The 18,819-nt window shown below is 36.3% G+C and overlaps 1 protein-coding gene across 2 annotated transcripts in view; it reads right to left on the bottom strand.

The window, feature by feature from the left end:
* CCDC73 (coiled-coil domain containing 73) overlaps positions 1-18,819 on the bottom strand; it is a 62,831-nt gene that overhangs the window by 23,290 nt on the left and 20,722 nt on the right. For both annotated transcript variants that reach the window (XM_053979177.1, XM_053979176.1), the window contains exons 8-13: positions 18,010-18,048; positions 12,658-12,793; positions 11,121-11,200; positions 5,409-5,537; positions 4,976-5,035; positions 2,423-2,527 (exon numbers count right to left, since the gene is read on the bottom strand). In XM_053979177.1, the coding sequence (XP_053835152.1) occupies positions 2,423-2,527; positions 4,976-5,035; positions 5,409-5,537; positions 11,121-11,200; positions 12,658-12,793; positions 18,010-18,048 (549 nt within the window). The remainder of the gene's footprint in view (positions 1-2,422; positions 2,528-4,975; positions 5,036-5,408; positions 5,538-11,120; positions 11,201-12,657; positions 12,794-18,009; positions 18,049-18,819) is intronic.

Below are 18,819 nucleotides of genomic sequence, written 5' to 3'. Positions count from 1 at the left end.
GTATTATGAAAGTCATCATCAGTAGGTTATATATTATCTCCAGCCTCTGTTTTAATCTACAAAGCAATTTTAATTATCTTAAAAAATAAAAATAAAAAGCACATTACCTTCTTATTTTAACAAAAAACAGGACTGTATGAATAGCAAGTAATCCAGCTGTTTCACTGGACCCAATATACAAATAAGAGAAGCTACAGAAAATCATGCTACCTTAGGCAATTTTAGAGCCAAAGGCTTTCTCAGTTAATCTTTGTAAAAATGTTGCAGATGCTTTAATTCCTAGGGAGATTTTAGCCACTTTGATAGAGAACATAGCTCACCTTCAACCTTACTTGTTTCATCAAAATACAGAAGTCCTATGTTTATATTGTGGCAGAAGGCAAACTACTTACACCTGTTAAGAGTAAAGTCTTAGGGAAGGTGAATAATTTCAAATTAGCATAGCAGCATTTATTTAGAAACAAAAGTATACATCCACACTGGAAGTTCAATTTGAAATTAACTGAACTCCTAGTTCAAAACCTTGGCTTCAAAGAGTGCAACAGTTGTGGTTATGTCTGGGCAAACAGTGGATAATAAATTTTAATAGTCCAGTCAGTGGTTGTATCTGAACTCTGCATGAGACCTCTGATGGGAATGGATATGACCTTACTCTTCAGTGCACTAACTGCTATTGAAATGTGGAATCTGAACTGCTCTGAGCTGCTTTTACAGGCTGAAAGAGTGTCCTAGAGTGACTTCATGATGCTTGTATCCCCAGTCATCTGTTCTGTTTATGCTGGATATTAAGTTCTGCACCTTTAAGACTGGTTCTGAGAGTGAAGGGGGAGAGAAGCAGCGTGCAGGCTGTTTGCAGAAACTGCACTTGCTCCCCTGCATCCTTCTCACCCACTTGGAACCCTGCTTACTGAGAATTTCAGTCTTTCTGTGCTGCCAGGCACTGACCCCCAGGAGAACACTCCATTTGACCTGAGGCTGTGGAGAAGCTTCCAAAATGGAATGACAGAACTGGGATTTTGGGGGTGGAGTTTGAATAGAAGTGTGTAACATCACAGGGTGGGAAACCTACAAGTTTAAGGTTTTAGACTATAGTAATACATATAAGGCAAGATGGAGTTTTTAGGGCAGTGGCTGCTCCTTCTTCTTCACCTTCTTCTCTGTGGGTTTGGGTGGTTTTGTGTAATTGGATAAAAAAGTCCACATTGTGGGCACGGGTGGTTGGTTATTGGGTTAAAAGTAAAAACAATTTAGGTGTCATTTCTTAATTGGACAGTTTATCCTTAAAATGCCTCATAGAGAGGGAGATGGGGCTCCATTTTTAGTTTGTTAGAGTGAAGCGCTGTAGAACTCAGGGTTTGTGAGACTGTAGAATAAGAATTAATAAACATCTGAGTCCCAACAAGAAATACCTTCTCACACATTTAATCCTGACCTTAGCAAAAAAAAGAAGCAAAGAATCAGTACCCACTTGTTGCCTGCAGCACGGACAGCAGAACAGAACTCTCCTTTGCTTTTAATTAGTTGGGTTTGTTGAGTTAGCTGAGGCAGAAGTTTTTTGGAACTGTTCAGCTATTGTTCAGTCCAGTAACACCAGGACTATCATCTGGGGCACCCCAAGCTACACTGCACACACCAGACCTGGCCACAGAGACACTGAGAAAAAACTGAAGATACACCCACAAAAAGGACTCTGAGCTACAGAAAGACTTTCTGAATTTGCCATCTCTTCAAACAATGAGAAGTTTCACTGTTTAATATTATTCATTTTTCCTGTTTGTGAGTACTTTGCTTGTTAAATAAACAATTTTTTTCCACTTTTCTCACAGGAAACTTACGTCTCCTAAACTGGTAGGAGGAGAGGCTGCTTAAAGTTGCTTCTAAAGGGACCACTTCAAAAGTTTCCCCCCGAAATTTGCCCTAAACTAAGACAAAGGGGAGCTGAGGAGTGCTGTAACTCCACACTCTCCAGCGTGACTACTTCCCACCTCTAGCATAAATATGATGCCAGAAAACACAGCAAGAAAGGGCTAAAGAAAAGGCTCTCTGCTTTAGTAAAACAAGGACAAGGTCCAGCTATGAATGAAGATCTGAAATTTGAAATGTTGCCCAGAAATGTGTACCTATATGAAAATTACAAGAAACAGAAGTCATAAAATCATTTTATTTCAGTATTTGAAAGCAACCCTGTTCTGGTTTTGCCCCCTAGAAATGGCTGCTAAGAATGGCAACCATGATTTACTTTAGGGAGAGAAGAGGGAAAGCACAGCCTGTGCTTCAAGGTTTGTGCTGACAGTTAAGGAGCTGAGGGAGCAATGGAAGTGAGGTCAAAAGTTCTGAAAGGCACACAGATGTCTTTAACAGCCCTGGACTTAAAAAATACATAACAGATAATAACAGCTTGTCTAATCAAGAAAAATCTGACCTGATAGTCTTCTTTCAGTGCATTTAATTCACTTTCCATTCTAACATTCGTTTGGGTTATTCGTTGAAGCAGCTCCTGCATGCACTGTAGAGAGCTGAGAATTTCCTTAGTAATACAAACAGAATAGAATATATTGAGCAAGATTTTGTTTCTGGAGTTTAAACATTAGATAATTTATGTCTTTTATAGTATTTTTTTTTTTTAATTCTGTCAGTGTTTACAAAATCATGTGTGTAAGAAAAGGTACTCCAACCTCAACATTAGGGAAAACTTGTAGGGAGAAATCAGAACAACCCCCATTTTTCTGACCTTTTACCTTGGAGAAGTTAACATTACTATAAACTATTATAACATTCTTTTTCAGAGAATTTTCCTATAATTAAAATTAAATCCTCTCAATCTTTATACATTCTTCCGTGCAAATCTGGATAAAATATATCTAATCCAACCCCACTGTGATTTCTATTCAGGACAAACAGAATAAATTTATCTTACCATGAAAAATATAGAAAATCCAAAAGTAATTATTCCATAAATGGATCACCCTAACAAGAAATTATTCTGTATCTCCTGAATTAAATCCTAATACATGTGAACTACCACCCATTACCTTTGCCTATATCATGTCAGGGTCTGAAATTTGGTGGGACCCTCCTCAAAACTGTATTGCTACTTCATGAAGGGGAAGTTGTAAAAAAAAGAGACACCCAAAGGGAGCTGATTTGAGTTGATGAAGGTGCCATGATTGCTGCCATGAAATGTGTTGCAGTCTGCTGGAAACTGAGCCATTTTTTATTGAACTCTACAAAACACATTTCCAAAGTTTGAAAGACAGAGTGAACGACCCAGACAAGCCAATCATCACCCCCTCAAGACCATTTACAGCAGTTACTAAAAGAAGATATGCACAGAAAAAACCCTGAGTTTCAGGCAGAAAGGAATCTTAGATGTGCTCAGTTGCTTCAAAATATAATGAGAGAGGAATATATTATTAAAACAAAGTACTTTGACGTACTTGCAAAGTCTTTTCAAATTATTCTAGTTTTGGTTCTACTGGATACAAAGATACAGCTATCTAATAAAAATAAAATCAATATTTCAGTGTACTCTCATTCCTTTTCATGCATGTATAAATAATAATTTTTTCACTGAAGGTTAATTTATTTTTAGTTCAATTTTACATCCAGAGGACTGAACTGCAGAGCTGTGGAATGGCTTGGCCAGTGTCATCCAACAGGCCAGTAGCAGAGTTGGCCACATCTTTTAAATCTAGGACAGTTTTCTCTCAAATAGACCAGACTGCTTCTCTCAAACAGTTTAGTACAAATCAGCTGTAATGTAGATGGTATTTCTAGCCTAAGCCCAAGAATCACTAAAGCCAACATTTCAGTTAATCAAGGTGAATTATGAGTGCTCCACAGCACAGAAATCCATGTCTTCAAACCCAAGCACTTGGGGGAAACATGAAGCTCATCTCTACATTAGAGCCCTCTCCAGACTGCACCAAACCCCTCCATGTGTTCAAACTAACCTACCAAACAAAGCCTAGCAATTCACACAGAACAAGAGAGAGATGCAAACCAGAATCCTTCTCTTAGATAACACAGCAAATATGCTCCACAAATTATGCTCCATTCATCTCCACAGAAATCCCTTTAGTGCATTCAGGACTGTGAGACTAATGAGGCCTGAGTAAGTCTCTCACTTTTCTCCATGTTTTTATTGGCAAGTATTTTTTAAAAGCAAGCTCAAAATGCAAGCAGACTTTTATAAATTGGAAGAGTGCTGCTGGATGAGTGCTCTATGGCCATGCCAGCAAACTCTGATTTTGTCCCTCCCTGGCACCAAGAATGATACACTTCTCTGACCTGTTCCCTTTTGTGAACTGCAGAGTGAAAGTTCTGCAACTGTTCAAGAAAAGGAAAAAAACCAATCACCCCTTTCATGGTTAATGTTCTGCAAAGCAGTGCCTTATGTTGTTAGTGCAGGGAAGAAATTTTTTTTTGATGCTTGACTCCATAGCCTTTTTTTAAAAAGGATTTTTCCTGGAATATATCTGAGTTAGCAAAAGACAGTCCTAACTCTGATCAGAGATGTAAAGGTGTTGCTTAATAGTCTAAATGGAACATCATTTCCTTCGTGTACCATTGGCACATTATTGCCATTTTACCTGGTTTCAGTACCAGCAATGTTACAATAAACTGTTGGCAACCAGAAAGCAGAAGAGCATTTTATGCCAGCCTTCCTGCTTATTTATACTGAACCCAATGTAGCCAGGTGTTTCATGGGAATACCAAATTTCTCCCATCTGAATTCAAAGACAAAATGCAAGACTTGGAATAAAGTGTGAAATAATGGACTTTGTTCTGGCAATACTTTTTCTAAAAACTGAGCAGTAAGATACCATTTAGGCCAGTATTAAAATATTTCTGAAGTGTAAACAAGTGAAATTAACTATTTTTGTAGCTTAGTATAATAAGAAACCTAAGTATGAAATACAGCACCTACATTCTTAAGTGATTTTTAAATAGTAAAGCTGTATTAACAACTCACCAGCTTTTCTTCTTTAATGTGAGTATTTTCTTCTTGAACTTTTTTACTGACTGCTGTCTCCTTCAAAAAAGAAAAAGAGCATGAAGAACAGTAAAAGACATTTAAATTACTGTCTATTTTCATTAACAATATTGTATTAATGTGATATAGTGAATCATCATGCGGTTACTTAAAGAAATGGAAATATTTTTTAATGTCTTCTCACCCATTTGTTTAACTAAGAAATTATACTGATATTCACAGCACATTTATATCCCTAGAAAAGGTTATAGTGGAAATAGTTTAATTATATTGCATATGCAATACAGTAGAAAGGAATCACTAATCAGTATCCATCCAAGATCATTGCCAGGAGGTTTCTTGAATGAAGCAATATTCAAATAATTCAAAAAAATAGTCACCGAAACTTTAATTTGTTCAAAATCCAAAATACCATTCTGATTTTCTGTTGCAGTTCTTGAAACTGTTTTTCCTTCACTGCAAGATTGATGTTTTCTTCTCCCACCCTGTACTGAGAGGTGACCTTGGACCTTATCAAGTCTGTAGTTACTTTCTTCAGTTCCTTAACACAGGAAATACATATAAATAGTTCATCCAGTATAGGCATTGCAATTCAAAACAGAGACAAATCTTTTAAACTATCCTGGCCATGCCCTACTTTGAAATAATGTATGGAAACAACAGAATAAATTACAGGTACTGAAATGTGTAAGACTGACTTACTAAACTTCAAACTTGTGACATGTGACTAAAAGTTTATTTTCACAGGTAAAATGTTATTGTGCCAATTTTACTATGTTTGAAGTATTTACTTAAGTATTTTATTATTTTCTCTTCCAAGAGATATAACAAAAATGGACATCGAGTTGGTTTTGGTAAAACCAATGGGTCTTATGGGTTCTTTACCCATATATAAAATAGGAATTATTATTGTAACTACGGTGTACATTCTTGGGAATGAGGAGGAAAAAAAAGGAGAACAGCCATTATCTGGTAATAACAGGAACTGGCTATAAATTTGGAGGATCTTTGCTTTTCCTGAAACATTAATTACTTAATCTCAAGAGAATGCTAAATTAATTTTATATTAGAAGGCTCTACAACATGATGCCTTTGATTTTATAGTCTTTATCCTCTTTTAAATATCCTGCGGATTTTTTTTTTTAACTTTTTTTTTTTTTTTTTTTTTGGTATCTGTTTTGTAACCAGTTTATTCAGAGCTCCTAGTGCAGCAAATAAACAGCAAACGCTTTGATCTCATTAAATTACAACTTATAGTTCCTGGAGCCATAAATATTGTGCCCTGCTCTCCCCCTCCCCTCCCATCCTGGTGCAAGGTAGTCTGGTTAATATCGCTCTCTCCTTGAGCACTCTGACGTTTACTCAGACAAATAGCAGAGGTTATGAATGCTGCTCACAGATAGCATCAAGAATTCTCCATGATGCCATAGTGGTGAACCAAGCATTCAGAATGGTCATAGTTTTATCTAACAACTAAGTTTGGTCTGTTTAACTTTTCTTCACAAAACTGGAATTTCGGTTATCACACACAGAATTATCACAGACTGGTGGTTAACTGTTCTGGACAAAATCATAGAACAGTACAAAAGAAGAAAGGAAGATTACATTGCAGCTGAAATTCACGAAGTTTTATGGAAAATACAAGTATAGGTAGCACTTTTAAATAAATCATTTTTTGCTAGAGGCTTTATTTCTCACATATTTTAGCCATAAATTTAAAGTGATCTAGTAAGTCCTAAGTGCAATTGCAGAATCAATTACAGAACTGAAAGCCAGCAATGCTTTACAATTATTCTATCCTGTAAGCTAGGTTTTCCCCATCTTTTGCAGTAGAGACACATCTCAGTTGTACTGCTTTTACTAGAAGGCTCTGTAATGAACATGCAAGGAGAGTTCCTGCTGTTAAGTGGCAGAAGGTGCAAGCAGCTCTGACTTTGTGCAAGTACAAAGGTGCACCGTGGCAGCCTGCACGGAGGTGCAGGTGAGGGACAGAGAGCACAGCTCACAGGCTGGGTGCCACACCAGCAGGTGAAAAGCATGCCATGGATCTGATGCCAGCTGTTTCCCAAAAGTCAGCCTTTATAACGTGCAGAAAAAACCTTATTTTGTCATGGGGAAAGCACGAGTCATGCCCTTGAGGCAGAAAAGGTGATTGTAATTTCTTCATTGTAATGGCAAGTGGGTGTGTACAATCCATCTGGAAGTAAACCCAAATCTGCTAATACAAAGCTGTAGGCAGGAAAAACCAAAACCAACAAACAAGCAGAACCCAAGAAAAAACTCCCAAAAAAAACCTCCACAAATGAAATCACCAAAAATAATAGCAAAGTTTTTCATGGTGAGTGAAATCACAAGGTTTGTAGCCACAAAAAGAATTTTAAAAATAATTTTCTGCACACATACATGTGTTTTCTTATACTCTGAATTTAATTAAAATGTCACCCCAGAGTTTTTGCATTTTTTTTCTAGTAGCTTTCTCTCATTATTAAAATCACAAGTAGTATCCAAAAATCTCTAAAGTATGTCAAATGTGAAAAATAATTTTATCAGTTCTGGGGTGTGTTGAGAGAGAATGATAAGGCTTTAAACCCATTCCCTTGATCTGTTGCTAGCAGTCAATGCTTAGGGATATGGCTTCAAAAACACTTCATGCCAATACAAGTGTCCCAAAATCCCAGTCCTGCTCCTTAAACTGCTTTCCTTCTCTGAATTGGTCTGAGCTAAAACTTCCACTTTTTTGATTGGGTTTTTTTGGGGGGTTTTGGGGTTTTTGGTTGGTTTGGGGTATTTTTGTGTTTGTTTGTTTTGTTTTGTGGTTGGGTTTTTTGTTTTGGTTTTTTGTTTTGTTTTGTTTTTTTGGGGTTCTTAGGGTTTTTTTGGTTTGGTGGTTTTTTTTGTAAAATCTAGTTTTGCTCAATACAAAATATGAATTCCACTCTCCCTTGAGGCTACACAAATACATGTTCCAGCATAAAAAAGTGGTATTGGACTGGAAAAGCAGCCAGCACAAGCAAATGTAGCCACTTCCCAAGACTGATAGCCAGTGAAAACTTTACCTGTATTCAAAATTACACTCATATCCATTTGCTCTCTTCCTAGATTGCTGCAACCCTCTTGTACTCTTTTGGGTCTTGAGCAGCAGAGTTGTTTCTTAAGCAGCAGAATGACAGAAATCTTTTTATTGGCCAGATACCAACGCAAGCATTTTCACAGTGGTTGAAAAGAATCCTACCACACCGAATATCAAAATGTTCAAATCCAAAAACAAATGTTACTGAAAGGAAATTTTGCCACAGTCCATTACATTACAATTTAGGAACTGGACTTGAGGCAGGCGATGTCAAGAGATAATTACAACCTCTTTAAATGTTTCTTTCCTGAAACCCCAGAAGAGTAAACCTGTGCAGAACAGACCTCAACTTCACTCAAGTCTACTGTTGTACATATTTAACACCTTCACAACACACTTGCAATTTCATTAAAATTGGAGATTGGTTTATTTATAGCCATAAATGTTAAATAGCACTAACTTCACTAACTTCACATTCCCGTTAAGAACAAGTGTGTGAGATCATCCAGGTCTGAGTGAAAATAATGGCTGTGATAAGAGCTGACAACCAAATTAAGATTTTAGTACCATGGATAGTCATTCCCATTCCAGCATGAGGCTACAGAGGAAAGAAGTTTGAACCCAGAAGTTGTCAGAGCTGTTAGAGGTCAGTCAAGTCTCCAAGGGAGATAAAACCAGCTTTAGAAGTTGTCCCACATTGTGCTGTTGATATCATGACTTCTTTCAGCTATGTAGCAAGTGAAAACAGCCTGGTAATCCCTTTTTCAAAATTCTCCTAAATATCCCAGTTCTGATAGTTCAGAAAAGGATGGTCAAACACTAAAAACAAATAAGAAATTCAGAAATAACGACAATAAAGACATTTCCTGCTGAACTGAGGAAGCCAGATTAAGTTTCAGTTGGCCCCCTTTTTCTGCTTATCTAACAGTATTTTATTTAAAATTCATAACCCTTCATGACCCTAAGAATCAAGAGTACAGCTGAAAAAAAGAGTGGATCTAAAAATACGTTTGACTGTTGGAGTACATAAATCTCAATTTCTCTCTTACACCTATGTTACTCACAAATTTCACTGTGTAAAATTTTCTTAAACATTTCTATTTTCTTACCTTTCAAATTACTTACCCTCAGAGACTGTTAAGTAATTAATTATTCCTGTTTTCTCACCAAAAGCAACAAATCCAATTTACTGTGATGCTGAAATACTTCTAAAACTCCTCCCTTTTTTATTTACAATATACTACAATAAAGATATGCTGCATTTTAGATGAACACTCCTGTTTCTGTCACATGCAAATTATTTCCCTTTTTTTAAAGGAATTGCACAGTTGGACTGTACACAATGCACAGACAAAGTGCTCTCAGACCTTCAGAGTTATGATATCAGCATCCTAACAAATATGGTTTTCCTACAGAGGGAAGTTATCACCACTGACATCTTCCAATATTTTTTCTGTTCTCTTCCATCCATCAAATATTCCAGATATACATATACAGTTTTTATATATAACCTATTATTTGAATTATGTAGCTAAATAAACATTTTTAAATATTGTAAGACCTAATTGTGATATACAAATTAATTTGAGAATTTTTCCAGTATTCTCTTTCTGTGGATTTCAGTCTGCTTTTCTGATGGTAAGAGTTCTGAAATCTTTGATCACTTCAAAACTTGATCTTTTTGACACTGAGGTTTGGCGTGTTACATTCTAGTATGTACCTAAAAAATCCAAACTGAATTCCTGATTAATTTTTACTGTGGCTACAATATCTCAATGAAAATATGAAAATATCTCAAATATGAAAATTAAGTAAAGCACTAAAGAAGGTAGGAATGAAACAAATTTTTTTAAATCACAAAATGTCTATATTTCAAGATAAAATTAAAGTCTGGCTTTTAGTGGAATCATACTCCAAAAAACCTTAACAATAAGAGGCATGCTCTTAAGAAGAAAAGAAATGACAGTAGATTCAGGGAGAATTTTCAAGTACTTTTGTACCTTCAAATCCCATTTTCCAGGCAAAGAAAGGTAAACAGGTAAACATCCATTTTTTGATCAATATAACCCAAATATAAAATGGTCATAGTCCCTTTTCCTCATGTACAAATTATCTTTTCCCCCGTCTTTGTTTTCAAAAACATTCACAAACTTGGCAAACATTCCATGGTAATTCAAAGCAATCATCTGGAAACTGGTGATTAACATTAGGCCAAGAAGTTGAGATCATCATGCTTTTGATCCCTACATAAAATCATTACAGAATCTAAAGGAGAAAAAAAAATTTAAAGGACAGAAATAAAAAGATAAGGAGATACAAAGAAGAGATGTGGTGTGGAAAGGTACTGAGTTTACAGAACAATTCTGATTTTTGAATGCCCTTTTGTTTTTCTCTTAAGAAAAACAAGAAGAAAAGCTTGTTTGAGCTCTTAAGAAACAGCTCAAAGGGAAAAGAATGTAATTTTTCCCACTATTACCTATGTTCAAGAGTGCAACTCAAAAATGTACTTGGCAAAGAGGAGTTTCTGAAGAGAGGCAGGAGAAAAGAGTTTAGTGACAACTTCCCTGTAAATAATCACAATCTGATGTCTCAGCTGCCTTGTCACAACACTCTCCCAATTCAGGGATTCAGTTTCACATTTTATCCTCTGTTCAAGCTACCAGCTCACCTCCATGGCAACTGCTCTTCATGCTGTACCTCTGACTACACTGAAAACACCACTGCTGCCTTCCCCACAGATAGAGAAGAGATGGCAGCACAGCACAGGAAGAAGAGAGGTTACTAAAAATTAGCAAGAAACAAGGAGGATGCTGTAGAGGTAAATAAAAATTCACAGGTTACAGAAAATTCTCAGAGCTGCTCCAGTTTTAACTGAGGTGTCTGTGGAAGCTAATTTAGCCATTAGCCACAGAATGAAAAACAGTTCTGCTGCTTGTCCACCACTTCTGTTAATACATCAGCAGCTTTTGGAAGGCCTGAAGAATCACAGAATATTCTGAGTTGGAAGGGACCCACAGGGATCATTCTCCATTCAGAAATGTGCACTGAACTTACTTCTTTCAGATTGCTAATTTCAGTCTCTTGTCTTTTATTCACTGATGCTAGTTTCTTATTCTGCTGTATGGCTTCCTGCACTTTAAAAAAAAAAAAGTTAAAGCACGTAAACAAATAATTTCACATTTCAACAAATATTTGATTTCTAACTTCAACATATGTGCATATAATTTATTTTAAAAAACAAACCTAAAACTGCAAATATGATTCAACTACTATTTCTGTGTAGTTTGATACCACTTTGGAGGATTATACCAGGTGGTACCAGTTGTCTGTATCTCAAACGAGATAAGACTTTTCTGTATGTTGGCTTGCCTTTTATAACTGTAATTTAATTTTTAGTGTCTTAGGATGTCATTTTAGTAGGACTTTTAATATTGGTTTTATTTTTTAAAGCCTTTCTGATGAATTTAGTTATTTTCAGACTAACACAGAACATAATGGGCCACGGAACATATGAATAATTGAGTTAACAGATGTACAGAGTTATATGCATATAGGCCATGGAAGACAGAAAAACACCAGAGGCTAGCACAGCAAAAAATTTCTAAGAATGATTTCTATTCCTGCTGAAAAGGAAGGGAATTTTCTCTTAAACGTTATACAGGTGAAGATATCACTGGAAAATTGCTTGAAATTCCACAATGAAAAGCTGAAGGTATTTACTGGTTCCTGTACTTCTTCAGACAGTTCTATTCAATCTTTGTATTTTGAACCTCTCAGGTTCCACTTCATCCTTTTCTGTTTTCTGATTCCTCTTCATTCACCCCTAATCTTTTTTCTTTATTTTCCTCAGTAGTTTTCTGGCACCACACATGAACACAAGAACTGCAGACACCCAGAACGTCCTCTCCTTTTCTGCTAGAGATGGTCCATCATGGGGAATGATGGACAACAAACAGCCTTACAGTAGCATAAGCAATTTTGTAGTTTTGAATGAGAGTTGGTGATAAAAAAATTAAAATATTGATAAATGTAGCAGCTATCTTCTGATACAACTTAAGACAACCCCCCAGAAAAACAAGCAGGCCAAAATTGGTAAACCTCTCTTTCAACAAAAGTCATGTGCTCACTCTCAAGCTTTGAAGTAAAATCAGCAGGACATTGTTTGGCCAATAATGTTCTGGATTTAAAAATTTAAAAATTGAACACAAGCAGTAACTTGAGGTACTGAAATATCACAAATATACATAAAATACGCTACCAATTCATTGAAACTAGATTTGAAAAAAAAAATTTGGTTTCCGGCAGAAACAAAAAATTTAGTGAGATTCAGTAATTGAAAAGTTTTTTTTGGTGTTTTGGGAGTGTTTTGTTTTGTTGTTTTTTTTGTTTGATAGTTCCTCAATATAATTTCCTGTGTGGTCACACACACCACTGTAACAGTGAACCAGCAAAGAGCACTGAGGAACCTACCAAGATATTTGATGCTTGGCATGGGATAGCTGCTATTTTTCTGAGTTTGCAAGTGTCTCCAAGTCAGTGTTGTCAAAGCACAGCAAAGCCAAGTGCTGGAAGGCATTTAAGACATACATACCACTGTGCTCTAGCTTGCCATGAACACCTTTCACCATTCCAAACCGAGATGCAATAGTAGCGTAACACCTCTCAACTTCATTCAGTTTCTTATGATGCTCTTCTTTTGCTGTTAAGTGCATCTGCAATTTTTGATCCTGTTAGGAACATAAATCAAGCACCCATTTAATGACAGTAAGTAGCTCTCCAAGTGCTTTTGAATTTAACAGCATAAATGCAAAATAATTCCCAGAATCTTTGAGTTGGCTATTTCATATCTAATGAGCTTTCCCATCTCCAAATAGAAGGAAGAGTCATCATGATAATCAAAGGATGTGAGCACCTGACATTTGGGGAGAGGCTGAGGGACCTGTGAGAGCTCAGCCTGGAGAGGAGCTGACAAATGTGTACATACCAGGGGAGGTGTGTGTGAAAGGAATAAAGAAACCACAGCCAGGCTTCCTTTTAGTGGCGCTCACTGACACAAAGTGAAAGAAAAGAAATTTCACTTAAACTTGAGGGGAAAAACATTTATTGTCAGGGTGGGCAAACACTGCAACAGGCTGCACAGGCAGGCTACAGAATCTATCCATGAAGACACTAAAAACCAACAGACATGGCTCTGTGACACTGGCTCCACTGACCCGGCTCTGAGCCTCCTCAAGAGACTCCTGACAGCTTCAACCATTCCAGTCCTGGGCTTGAAAAAATAACACAGCCAAGGGCAATTAGGAGAGGGTTTGTGTGTGACACACCTAAATAAAAGAATTTCAACACACTTGCTAAAAATCAGAAGTGCATCAACTACTTGTAGAGTAGAGGTGACTTTGATTTAGACTAGTGAGACTAATGCAGATTAACACTCCATGCTTCCCAGAAAAACAGAAATAAACTTTCAGTGAGTAATTCTTAATTCCTCAGTATCAATTAGCTGTTCTAGTATCTCGAAATATGATGAAATCACTTTGTGTATCTGTAGGGAAGTTTCTAACTACTTTTGTAAGCATCTAACACTTTCTTTTACTTCTATTCACATTGGCCTAAGTAATACCACAAAGAAATCCACGTGGTAATTAAATACAATATATTTCATGAATTTTACCAATCTCTCTCATTTTGTGGAAACTGTTCAGTGACAATTTTTTTTGGTATCCTTGCAACGCTAAGATTTTTGTGTTCTTCTTTATACTGTATTTTTGTTAACAGTTTTGTAGGTATTATTTGATGAATTTTAAAATTAATTTTTCTGAAAAGAATGGGTTAAATTGATTCCTCAGAAAGGATAATGATTTGTTTAGATATCTAATCTATTTCTAATCTACAGTAGAGCAACACAGCAATTAAAATGAACTGGGCCAAATTCATTCCTGTGTGTAAATTCAAGTTACACCAGGATGCATCTGGCCCAGTCTGGCTTTGGCAAGGCTCCATTTCCACACAGTAACAAATGCAATACATGTCCAGGCATCAGAGGATAATAAAAGCTGATAGTAATCAAATGAAATGACCACCATAAGACTAGCAAAACAGGATATACAATACAAATTTCTCATGTTTTATAAGGTATGAAATTAAACACACTACAGCAAATGGAAAGTCATAATGGAAGCACTGGTAAAGAAACACCACACTTAGAGAAATCACTGCAAGGAATGTAGGTTGAAAATGTTCTTATACCTTCTCTTTTTCCTAATCATAAATTAACTGTTGAAGATCTGGGCTTAACTAATGCCAGGAGGGGAATTTTATAACAAAAACATTAAAAAGAAAGATTTTCTTTGTTTTCCCTGGTAGTTCCCTCAGGTATATTTATTCTAAGAGACAGCCCTAATTTGAGACTTGAATGGCTTGTGGCAAGTTCTGAGGGGTTTTGCAGATTTTAATATCGATTTTTTTCTTAGTGTTATCCCAATTCCTTTCTTTAGTCAGCAAGACAGTGTTAGTCCCTCCGCCTCTCTCAAAAAGTTGAAATATGCTTTGCTACTTCACAGGGCTCTTGCCAGGGGAAAAGGGAACTGGCCTGCTCTATCTGCAAGAGTTTTATTAAGAGCTTAACACTTGCCTAAATATGGTTTTTGATGGCAGGCTGCTCTCCAGGCTTAATGCACAGAGAAATGAAAGCCTGAGTATGTGATTTGTCTCCTCCCAGTGAAAAGGTTGTAAAACATTCCTCCATAGAAGCCAATCAAGAAACACCAGGAGACACTGCAGGATAGGGAGTGGATGACCCTGGAGCTGGAGTGAGACCCACAGAATCTTGGTTCTTCTTCCTTATGTCTGATACTGCAAGAACAGGAATTATTGCCCTGCCCTCCACCAGTAATAAAGATAAGCTGGGCTGGGGAGTGGAATTGATTGTGGCCATATGGCTTGTTGAGGCACAATGATTTCTTGGTGGAACTAGAGCCGAGAAATAGCTCAGGGTCAAGTGGGTGACTGGAGAAACACAAAGAGGGAATGGCCCATATCTCAAAGATATTCTGGAAATGGAGTCACTAGTCAGGAGTACTCAGTGAAGCAGAAGGTGGTAACTGGGAGGTGAAAGTGTCAGAGAAACAAAGGAGATGTAATGGCATGGAGACCCACGGCAAGATCACATGAAAATTATGCACAGGGCTACCAACTGTAGATCTTTGAAACAGGATTTTTTTTCACAACAGTTCCACCAGTACTAACTGTTTTTCTACTTAAAAATAATTAGGCTGAATTTATACTGTATCACTGCCTCCTTATTGTGTTTGTAAACAATATAATATGATTACAGGCAAACTCCTAAAAGACACAGAAAGGAAACAAAACCATTTCCATTTTAGATTATTACAAACAAACCAACTTTTCAAGTTTAATTAACATTTTGCAATAATTACTTTTCCATTCATTTGACAACTACACCTGTATTAGAAAACTAAATGGTGGCAGGGAAGTTCTCAGGAAATGCCTGTACTGTTGTTAAAATATCCCTGACACACTTTGGCCTGTGCCAAGTAGGACTCATGTAAGCGGTTCCTGAGCACAGTTCAGGTGGGAACACAGTTCCCTGTCTGCTGGGAACGATGTGGGTTATTTGGATCTAAATTCCCTCTTTCCTGTGGTAAGGTTTAATCAACCTAGACCAACTGACTGCAGCTTCACTCAGTGGTTTCACATACATTTAGTTTCCAATAAAGACAGTAAGGGAAGACAAGAACACGCAGAGAGTCCTGGTATTCTCCAGTCTGCCAGGAAACCAACACCTGACCATTTTCCTCCAGTTACTTCCTAATTTCAGCAGCAGGAAAACAAATACAACACAGAGCTCACACTCAAGTGTATTCTATCAACTGACCTGGCTTTGCAGTAATCCCTCCTGACTGCATGAGTGCTACTGTCCATATGCAGTGAGGTGCAAAACAACTGCACTGCATGCGATAATCAACACTTATATAGTGGGGGGAAAAAAGACAGTAATAAAGACAAATAAATCATAAAAGACAAAAAAAATTCCTTTATTTGTTTGTCTCTATACTGTCTTTCAGTACAAAACAAAACCTTCCACTATTTCAAAATTATAGCATATATAGTAAGAATTGTATCAGCACTACAATTTTTTGCATAAACTTAACTGGAGAGCATGCTAAAACACGGTGTTTATGTCAAGTATTAACATTGCATATACTACTCTAAAAAAACAGAATTAAAGGAACAAAAACAGAATAAAAAGCTACATCAGTAAGGCCCACCCAGTCCCCAGCACACACAGAAGCTCCTTCACTGACTGGCAGGGTTTCTAAGGTGCCAGATAGAAACTGAGCAGCACATCTGCTTACTCTCAAAACACACACCAGAGAACAATCTAATCTGTCCTTAACAAAATTGAAATAGAAATGGCTCTCAGATAAATGATTGGTTCAGAATTTCATCCATTTGATTTTTAAACACTTTGCCATTGGCTATGACCAGGAGTCTACATTGATCCCTTGAACGTACCACTTATTTCAGTGCAACCACTCAGAAAGTAAAGTTGGTAGAATCTGACCTGGTCTAAAACTGCATTAGCTCACTACTGCAAAAGGTTATAGGGAAAAATTCACTTTTGTTTACCTTGTGGGGTATTTTGTTTTCATCATTTCATATCAGAGCATTTCCCTAAATAAGTCCCAACTGCATGTGTTCTGTTTAGTGCTACATTCAAAAGAGGATTTCCAGCATTTTGCCTCCACTCAATAGCATTTTAAATTCCCATACTCTGTATCAAAGCAAATGTTTTCAAAATATTCAAACGATCAATTAATGAAAGTTTATGAACATAAGAAATATATTTGTTTAAGCAGCATAGATGCCTTTCCAGCTTACAGAAAAGGTCCTGTCCTTTAAATATTCTCATTCATGTGGAAGACTGAGCTTGTAAGTTATGAAACAAAGATAATATGTAAAATGACCTAAATGAAAGTCCAATTATTCTGTATGTTTTCAACACATTTTTAGATCAGCTGCATTTTAGGAATAAATACAAGTTAAAAGTGAAGTAAGACAAAACACATTTTATGTTGCCTTTGATCTTTAACTTGTAGCCTTATCTCCCAGGTCAGAGGGCACATTATTCAATTTCACCATATTTTGTGTAAAACCACTGTAGCGTTGAAGATGACTTTCAGTACAAATGTCATGGTACTTAAAGCTAAACTGGACTCTAGTTTTTTGAGCTTCTTAATTAAAATCACAGTTTGTAATGGTCTGACAATATTATCTTTATTCTTTCCAGTTGAGCAGCAGCAGAATTTTCACAGCATTTATTCAACCAAGCCTAGCAATGTTTCTGTGGCTCACTCTTTCACTTCCTAAAACAGACAACAGGGTTCAGAGCCACTATGCTGTCACTCTGGGTAAATTTATTCCCTGTGTCAGAGGGAGTGAGCTGCACTGGATGAAATCTAAACTGTTCAGGCAAACTGATGCTAAGAACTAATTCTGAGGAGTAAAAAAGACTGAGAAGAAAACCACCAGTTTTTCTTAAAAACAAAACCAAGAACTGCTAGGAATTATCTTTTACTTTTTGATATTATTATCCAGATCCTATCAGAGCAATAAAATTACATTATTTAAATGACAGTCTATTAAAAATCTTTAATCTATAAAGAGAACAAACGTACCAATTCTACTTTAATTCAGTGAGGAAAAAATACCACATGCTGAACAGTAGCTATCACACTATAAAAACCTAAAACCATTGCATTTGTAAGATTTTCAGATTTTAAGCTGATACCTCTTTGTGTTACGTGTAATAATTATCACATATCATTTAAGTATCAAAGCCAGTTAGTAGTGGATTATACCCTAAGCATACTGTTTTCATTAAAGCTCTTCCTTCTTTTTTTTACTTTCATTATTTTCTTACCATTTCATTCAGTTTCTTTTGTAAAGTGTACTTTGAAATCTGTAAAACAACAGAGAGTTATTCATTAAACGGTACTTACATTTTTTCTGACAACAACCTGCATAATTAAGTATTGTTATACCAAGGATTTAATTGCATTTGTTATTAATCCATCCAATACAGCAACACAGGTTTTGAATTAATGATGGCACAATTTCATGTATTATTGGATTCACTTTACTTCATAATGTTATTTCAGTATTTAAATTACGTAAAACCACTTTACATTGATTTGTTACTAGAGGAGTTTTGAAAAAGTGCATAAATCCTTGTGTTTTCTGACAGGCATCATAAAAACAACCTGCAAATGGACCACAGTCTGTAAACTAGACCCTTAGAAATAAACAGAGAAGAAGACAAAGACAGAAATGAAAGTATCCCCTCAACTCCTACAGGAACAGAAGGGTGTTCCCTGTTGGAAAAAAAACCCTAAGTATCTTAGTAGATATTCTAAATGGTAACAAAAAAGATATAATGTACCAATCTCACGTGCTTTAAAAATATAAGCCTGACATGAAAAGATATTAACACTATTTAGTACCCCACTGACAGAGCATTTTGATTTGCATAATGCTTAATTATAGAAGGGGAAAAACAGAGTAATGCCAAAGAAGCCAGAGGGAACAAATCTTATACAGAAAATATTATTTCTAGGAAAAAAACCTAGAGAACAATGATTTTAAAGTCGGGTTCTGACTCTACAGAGAAGAATACAGAATTGAATTTAAAATTCTTGACTCTTGTATTAGGCTCATTTCTAAACAATTTCCC

Source organism: Vidua macroura, chromosome 6 (assembly GCF_024509145.1).
Source record: "Vidua macroura isolate BioBank_ID:100142 chromosome 6, ASM2450914v1, whole genome shotgun sequence".
Lineage (NCBI taxonomy): Eukaryota > Metazoa > Chordata > Aves > Passeriformes > Viduidae > Vidua > Vidua macroura.
This window is presented reverse-complemented; position numbering and strand designations above follow the sequence as displayed.